Source organism: Miscanthus floridulus, chromosome 11, assembly GCF_019320115.1.
Source record: "Miscanthus floridulus cultivar M001 chromosome 11, ASM1932011v1, whole genome shotgun sequence".
Taxonomy (NCBI): domain Eukaryota; kingdom Viridiplantae; phylum Streptophyta; class Magnoliopsida; order Poales; family Poaceae; genus Miscanthus; species Miscanthus floridulus.
In genome coordinates, this window is record NC_089590.1 from 56,783,862 (window position 1) to 56,792,298 (window position 8,437).

Here is an 8,437-nt window from a genome sequence, read left to right on the forward strand (position 1 = left end):
TGCTTCTCGGGTTATATCTGGAGCCGTCGTCAAACCCCGTTCGCATACGGCATACAGCGCGCAGCAGCAGCATCCACACCGCGCAACCACGCGCTCGCGGTGCTCACTGCTGAGCCTGTCTCCATGGCCTGCGTGCACGCGCAGCCCGCGTGGTGGGCGCTGGCGCTCGCAGCGCTGGGGCTCTTCGTGTCGGCGCGCGCCGCGGCGCGCCTCGCGCTGTGGCTATACGCGGCGTTCCTCCGCCCGGCGAAGCCACTGCGCCGCCGCTACGGAGCCTGGGCCGTCGTCACGGGCGCCACGGACGGCATCGGCCGCGCGCTCGCCTTCCGCCTCGCCGCGGCCGACCTCGGGCTCGTCCTCGTCGGCCGGAACCCCGACAAGCTCGACGCCGTCTCGGCCGACCTCAGAGCCAGGCACCCGGGGACGCAGGTCCGCACCTTCGTCCTCGATTTCGCCGCCGCCGATCTCGCCGCGAAGGTGGACGCGCTCGGGGAGCTCCTCCGGGGCCTGGACGTGGGCGTGCTCGTGAACAACGTCGGCGCGTCGTACCCGTACGCGCGCTACTTCCACGAGGTGGACGAGGCGCTGGCGCGGAGCCTGATACGGCTCAACGTTGAGGCCGTCACGCGGGTGACGCACGCCGTGCTCCCCGGCATGCTGGAACGCGGGCGTGGAGCCATCGTGAACATGGGCTCCGGCGCCTCTGCCATCATGCCGTCCGACCCGCTCTACACCGTCTACGTCGCCACCAAGGCGTAAGTAGCCAGTGCTCCTCACTCCCTCTGTTTTGTCTGCTTCCGAGCTGCTTTATAAATTTAGGATTTCTTTAGATAACAGTAGTGATGGAAGAATCCTGAGGTTAAAAGTACTTAAGGTCTTTGTTTTAACTTTTAAGTGAACATAACTTCAAACATGATAGATTGGAAATGATGCACAGTCTAGAAATTCCATGAGCTTGGCCTTGGCCGGTGGAGAACTTCGGGCTGCTTAGCTTATATTTTTAAGAAATCGTCGGTGTGAGTCCATCGCGTGATGTAGTGGCTATAAGTGAACATAACTTCAAACCTGGATAGATTGGAAATGATGTACGGTCTACAAGTCTGCGTCCATCTCGTGATGTATGTCCTGTTCGTTTGGATGATAAGTCATGACTGAAAGTACTATTGGTTGGTTTGTTGTAAGAGAAAAATATTATTAATTAGCTGAAAAAATACGGCTTATAAGCCAAACCAGTGCGGCTAAAAGCATATTCCCTCCGTCTCAATTACTGTTCTTTTAGGATTCGTAGCGTATATCAAGGATTGAAGCAAAATAGTGCACACCCCTACAACATTATATAATTACTCGGTATTACATCTGGTGCAGAGTAAATGAACATTCTTCGTATGTCCTATCATTGGTACAGCCACAAAGGTCAACAAGCCAATTGATTACCCACCACTACAGCAACTTTTTCACCCCAAAACATGCTAGAGTATTTTTTTTCTCAAACAATGGACCAGGACATGCTTCATCAATTGCTCATATGTCCTGTAAGCCCTTGTTTAGTTCGTGAAATTTGGATTTTGGGCTACTGTAGCACCTTCGTTTTTATTTGGCAAATAGTGTCCAAACATTGACTAATTAGGCTTAAAATGTTCGTCTCGCAATTTCCCACCAAACTGTGTAATTAGTTTTTCTTTTCGTCTACATTTAATGCTCCATGCACAGGCCGCAAACATTCGATGTGACAGGTACTGTAGCAACTTTTTGGATTTTGGGGTCGAACTAAACAAGGGCTAATTGGTGATATTGATTCCTATAGGCATGGGGCTCACCTAGCTAGCACGACGACATTCTTTATGGGACTTACTTTGAATGCTAACGACCATAATAATTACGTAAATCGTTTTCCTTTGGAAACATGAGGCACGGTCTAGAATTCCATAAGCTTATTATTAGAGCACATTCGGGCTGCTGAGCTTATTTAACTTGTGTAAAGTATATATAACTGTGGGAAGATCATTTTTCTAAAACTTAAAGATTTTAAAATGAATTGTTGGGGTCATATACTCATATGGAAGCACTAGATTACTATGCAATAATAGGAATAATTTACTGTTGTCAGTCATACTCTTTTTACGAAAGTATGGACTAAGGAATTTAGTGTAGAATTGATCATACCATCAAATAGTCTCTTGTGTTTTCTGTGTCGATTATTGTGTTCTCACGATTATAAAGAAAATTAAAGAAAATCAACGTTGTTTATAAACTGCTACTGTCTACAACTAATGCTCAAGTATGTTATGAGAAGAGGTGATGAGGCTACTTATTTTTTTTTTACTTGCCAGCTATGTCGACCAATTCTCGAGGTGCCTATATGTCGAATACAAGAGCAAAGGCATAGACGTACAATGCCAGGTGTGAACTAACTGCTTTTTATTTGCAAAATACATTCTCACTTTACCAAACTGCTAAAAAGTTTAAAACGTAAATAAGTAACCCTTTTAAATTTCTTCGTTGAATCTATCTAAACTGTTCTATGACAAGCAGTAACATTTAGATATTCTTGCTATTTATTTATTTTCATTAATATGTATTTTGACCGAAATTTGTCTGCAATATTATTAGTAGTTATAAAATTATAATAATTACCAAGTGATGTTGAATACGAACCAAATAATATCAACTCTCTGAATTAAGCGTGTCGGGTTCATAAACCCGGGGTCCCCAATGGACCCACTTCCCTACAAAACTCGGCCCAGCAGGTGGCGCAACGACAACACACACCTGGACCGGCCCAGATACACAATAAAAGGCCAAGACCACACTTTGGTCCCCGACCGACACCTCCGACCAGGGCCTCGTCCGACCTCTGGGGATGGGCCCCGCCTCGCCCGACATCTGGGTCGCGGGCTCCGCCTCGCCCGACCCCTTGGACGTGGGTTCCGCCTCGCCCGATCCCTTGGTGCGGGCTCCGTTTCGCCCGACCCCAAGGACACGGGTTCCGCCTTGCCCGATCCCTTGGGTGCGGGCTCCGCCTCTCCCGACCCCCTTTCTCCGACCAAGGATGCGCCGGACATCTGCTCGCTGCTCTTTCACGGCCGACACGGTCGAGGACGACTGGGAACGACCGACCGGGGACGCCCGCTCGGTGTGGGCCTAGGGAGTAGGCGGAGCAGATAAGGTAAGGCGCTCAAGTCAACCGCGATATCGAGGACCGTACCCTGCGATACCCTGCGCACCTACGAGACAGTACCACTAGGTTATGACAGATGGACACTATATAACCTTCCAAACGCGTCAAAACACAAACAATGTTGTGGGCGACGTCGTTTGCCATACCCTGCCATGCCCTGCGCACTTGCAGGACGGTGCCATCGGGGCATCCCAGGCGAACACGGTAGAGCCTGTCAGACGCGTCTGGACATAAACAGTATTGTGAGCGCTGGCAGCCATCCCGTACCCGATGGCGTGAGCAACAAGACGAGGCAACACACGTATACACTTTCTCTCTGTCTCTCTGACTTGTAAGACCATCCCCTTCACCTATAAAAGGGGATGCACTCTCTCCGAAAAAAAGAAGAGACTGAACGACTCGAGGACTCGAACAGCTCAATAGCTCTAGAACTCGACAGCTACATAGAGCATACGCTCCAGTAGTTAGCGCACGTTAAAGCACCCGTCGCTCTCTTCCATTCGAATCAGAGTCCGACTGGGCCTTTAACACCCCCTTCTTATTTCTACTCGTTTGTAACCCCACAACAAACTTCGATCACCTAGACTCAGGAATAAAGTCACCGACCGTCTAGGGCACGTTGTCTGAACCAGTATAAATACTGTATCATTGCGTGTTAGGCCAAATCCGATCACAATGCATAACAAAATTACAAATATTTACTTGTTGGTAACTTTTCGCACCGACAAAGCGCTTTTCGATGGCAATGCACTCAGTTTACGAAACTGCTAAAAGTGTTTAAAATATGTTAAAGTCTCCATTGAATCCGTCTAAATTGTTTGATGCAAAGCATTAATTTTGCACTCCTCCGTCGGTATCCCTTCTCGTTATGGAATGCTTGAATAGTTGAATGCACATAAGTTACCACGGTCTTTTCACATTCTCATATACAATCCATTTTTATATGACATACTAATCATTAACAAGTGATAAAGTACGGATATAATATTAATATTGATTTCATGGCACATAACTTTCATTATTTGACTAATTGTTGGTCAAATCATGAACTTGGATAATTCAAAAATGCTTTATAAAAATGAACAGAGGGAATGCAAGTTATGCATGCTACAATGCATGTGCTAGGAGGGACAGTAGCATTGCATTTGCATGGTAGGGGAAACAATAACATGATTTCCTGGTGATGTACAAGTGGAGCTCGATGCAATGGTACTTGCAAAAGCCGTTGTCCGATGGCCCCAATAAGAAACCGGTGTGCATAATGCATATTTATTGGATACTAGCAGAAATTAAATAAAACCACCGGTACATCTTCCCTTTGAAACATCCAACTGCTCCAAATAAACTCGAAGAAACATTTATAGGAAGTTGACTATCGGTGATATGCTCGCTGTTGGTGTCATGAATGCTGTTATATGGAGCCATCATATCTACTATGCTATCTGCCCTTGCCCATACATTCAAGATATACTCCATGATTTAAAGCATGCTAGCTGAACTCTTTTGCCATGAGTGCAGTGGCTACTAAAAGTCTTGAATCTTTTTTTTGGGTGAGAAAGAAATAAGTCTTGGAATCTGTATGTACGTTGTTCTGTGATCCAGGTGCCCATACAGGTGGCGACGAAGTTGGCGTCCATCAGGAAACCCACCTTCCTGGCACCGTCGCCGGAGACGTATGCCCGCGCCGCCGTCCGCTACATCGGGTACGAGCCGCGGTGCACGCCGTATTGGGGGCACGCACTGGTGTGGCTCCTCATCTCCCTTGTGCCCGAGCCTATTGCCGACAGGATGTTCCTAAACAGGTCCATCAGCATCCGCGCCAAGGGCCGCGCCAAAGAAGCTAAGAAGAAGGCGCAGTGACGAGCGAGGGTCTCTCCGTGTTGGTTAGTGGATTTGAAGTCCTGGAGTTGATTTGGCTTGTCGAACATATGGTAGAACAAGATGTGAGAGCTATGTGTGTTGTAGCTGTTAGGGTCTAGCTCTGTCTTGTCGACATTCTTGATTCTGATCCTGAATAATAGCGTCTTGCCAGCGAGTTTGGATTTGGAACAGTCAAAACTTGTTGATGTCACGTAACTTTAATTTTTTTCTGTCCTCTTAATAAAAAATAGGCTACTGCCTAACCGCGAGAAAAAGAACAAGTGCATGCTCAAAGCATTTTTCTTATTATCTTTGAAAAACAGTGTTCAAAGCAAGTGACAGCCAAAGAAAGCAATTTCTTTGGATTGGCACAAAACCACTAAGGGGCCGTTTGATTCCCCAAAAATAACTCCATGGAAGGATTCCAGGCTGGAACTGTTAGCTAATTTTATACTATAAGCTAATGACTCCATAGAAGGAACTGTTAGCTAATTTATATAAGCTTTAACTCCCTAAAAGGATTGCTGGCCTCATTCCGCCCTCACCGAACGAGCCCTAAAGCTTCTTATGTTTGATGAGAATTAATAAATGAGATTGAAAGTGGAGACATTAAATATATTACAAGTTATTATTATTAAAACCACCCTCGTCCCCTCCGATCCTCTTGGAGAGAGGATTATTAAACGAACCAGCCATAACAGGGGCAATCCCTCCATCAGCCGGCTTCGAGTTCCCTGCTGGAGACGCCAAGTCCGACTTCGAAGAGGAAAGGGACATCTTGTGTGGCCTTTATAGGGAACCCATATATGATTTCGCGGCGGCGCTCTTCCCTTCGACAGGACGACGACGTGCTCTCCGCTTCGACAAGACGACGACTTCGCCGGGAAAGCACAAGACGAACGACAGGAACATGCCGAGACAACTCAGCCAAAAGATTACCACCCGCCAGGGGGCAGAGCAGATGACTGCCGAGATCCAGGCCACACAGATACAGGGCCAGGTTCCTTATTCAACCCTTATGCTGCTGTGGATGCTCAGCTCGTGACTCAAATTGTGTGATGCTGAGCAAAAACTTGCCGTTGTACACGGCAAATTTGGGACTTTGGGAGATAGTTTCACTAACTTAGTAGCAATTCGTTGGGGCTGCTATCCTATTATATTGGAAAAGTTGTGCATGTAATGCTTAGATCTGTACTGCTGTGCTATACTATATGTATTATATGTTCTGTCATGTATGTTTGCATAGCATTTGTTTTGAGATCTGTTCTTTCTTTCTCTCCTGTTAACTCATTCGAACATCAATGTAGGAACATGAGCAGGAAGATAGGATTAGCGAACTTCCAGACCACATTCTCATGACTATTTTAGACAGGCTTGAAAAACTACGGGATTGCTTTCGGAAATTGTTTTAGACGTGGGGCACTATCAGTCCGGGGAGGCCAGTTCTGATTATACACGTGATGAGTTGGCACAATCCAATGTCTCATTGGTTGAAGCCACAAAGAGTATCTTGGCACATAAGAGTCAGCACACCATCAACTACCTGAGCATAAAGTTCTATGTGAGGGATGAATCAATTGATATTGTTCGTTCCGTGGATAACGCCATGGCGAACCGGGAGGTTACTAGAGCAGACTTCACAATCATAACAGAGAGACTAGAGACATCATGCGTGTATGGAAGAATTTTCATGACATTCTTGGATGGTTATACCCGGGCATTTGGTGGTCTCACAGGCTTGTGCCTATATTGTCTGAGACTTGGCGAGTTTGACATGCCTAATGTGCTTTCTGCATGTAAGAAGCTAGAACACCTTATCCTCAACAGGTGTGACGCCGGGATTGGATCTGTCTTACAAATAGAGCACCCGCAACTTTCTCAGTTGAGTATTATCCATTGTGCATGTGATAGGATTGAGCTCAATCGGCTTCCAAGGCTTACGCATTTGACCTGTAAATCTTGGCGTCCTTCACATGATATATATCCATTGACCTTCGGCTATGTTCCAAAGCTTTCGGTGCTAATCCTTAATTCTATGGGTTCTATTTACCACAGAAATATTAGGCTAAGTGAATTCCTCCATAACGTGGTCATAGTAAATCTGGATTTGAATTTTCAATGCCGAAAGGTTAGTTGATGATAAAATATTTTGTGATTGAGATTTTATATGTCCATAGTAATGTTTCTTTTTAAGATTTTTTGTACTCTATTTATCTGGGCAGATTTGGATTCAACCTGAAGCGCCAAAACAATTATTAGCTCATCTTTTGCGTAATCTTCGAATGCTTAGACTACGTTTCATTAATGAAGAGTGTGACCTCTCTTGGACAATGTTTTTCTTAGAAGCTGCGTCCCTCTTGAAGAAAATAGACAGGTACACTTATTTTTCTAATTGCTCCAAACATTTTTTTGTTGATTTTTCGACATATATGTAATTGGGATATCTTCATTTTTGCACCATTTTACTCCAATGAGGTATTCCTTTTTTTATCTCCTTTTCTTTATGTTCCGATCTCCACCCTTGGAAATAAGACTTTTAAGAAATATATACTATTGTAGCATAGCACATGAAGACAGCTATTATGTTTTTTTACGACTAGCTATTCTGTTTGTTTTCAGTCTAGATGATAAATGATCATTTGAACAATCAGCAAATGACATCATGGGAACTACTCCCTCTGAACTTAATTAAATATAACTCAATTTAGCTATAATACTAAGTCAATCATTTCAGTTTTGACCATCACTGACTAAAAATTACATATAGGTCAAAATAACTTTTTTTGCATATAATTGTTTCTCTTTAAGATAATATATATTTTTTTAAGATATTGTTGAGCAAAGTGTAATGCTGGAGACAGTTTCGATGTCCAAATGAGATCGATGGAGAAGTATAAACCTGGTCTCTTTTTGCAGGTGTGGGACCATGTGTGTGATGCAAACGAAAAGGATTTGTCCAGCGAGGAATTTCAGATGCAGCGAGAAATTTTTAAAAAGGGAAGTGATCACTTGATGAGTTGGGAAGCTCATGATTTCAAGCATTATAATCTGAGCAAGCTTAGGATAGAAGGTTTCCAAGTAGAAGAGAAACTCAAGAGATATATAAGACAAGTTCTTAAAGCAGCAATGAATTTAAAACTTGTAGCACTCCGTAGAAGTCGCCTCTGCGGAAAGTGCCGTATTTGTCCTTCATCAATGGCATATCCACCAAATGAAGAGCAGAAGGCCCTGATAAGGGTACAAGTTTCAGACCAGATATCCTCGAATGCTAGAATTAGATTTTTCCCTTGATCATATCTTCGCATTACGCGTCCCTTAAGCATCATAGCTCTCACATCTTGTTCTACCATATGTATGGACGTCTTTATTGGAGCCAAGGGTTAGTTGTCAAGGTAGCAA

At 44.7% G+C, this 8,437-nt stretch overlaps 1 protein-coding gene and 1 pseudogene across 1 annotated transcript; both read left to right on the plus strand.

Annotated features, from left to right (window-relative positions):
* Positions 1 to 35: 35 nt before the first annotated feature.
* Positions 36 to 5,229, plus strand: LOC136490827 (very-long-chain 3-oxoacyl-CoA reductase 1-like). Its single transcript, XM_066487013.1, has 3 exons — positions 36 to 755; positions 2,331 to 2,400; positions 4,781 to 5,229. The coding sequence occupies exons 1-3, from the start codon at positions 124 to 126 to the stop codon at positions 5,036 to 5,038; spliced, it is 960 nt and encodes a 319-aa protein (XP_066343110.1). The 5' UTR covers positions 36 to 123; the 3' UTR covers positions 5,039 to 5,229.
* A 247-nt stretch (positions 5,230 to 5,476) lies between these two features.
* LOC136490828 (uncharacterized) lies at positions 5,477 to 8,437 on the plus strand (annotated as a pseudogene).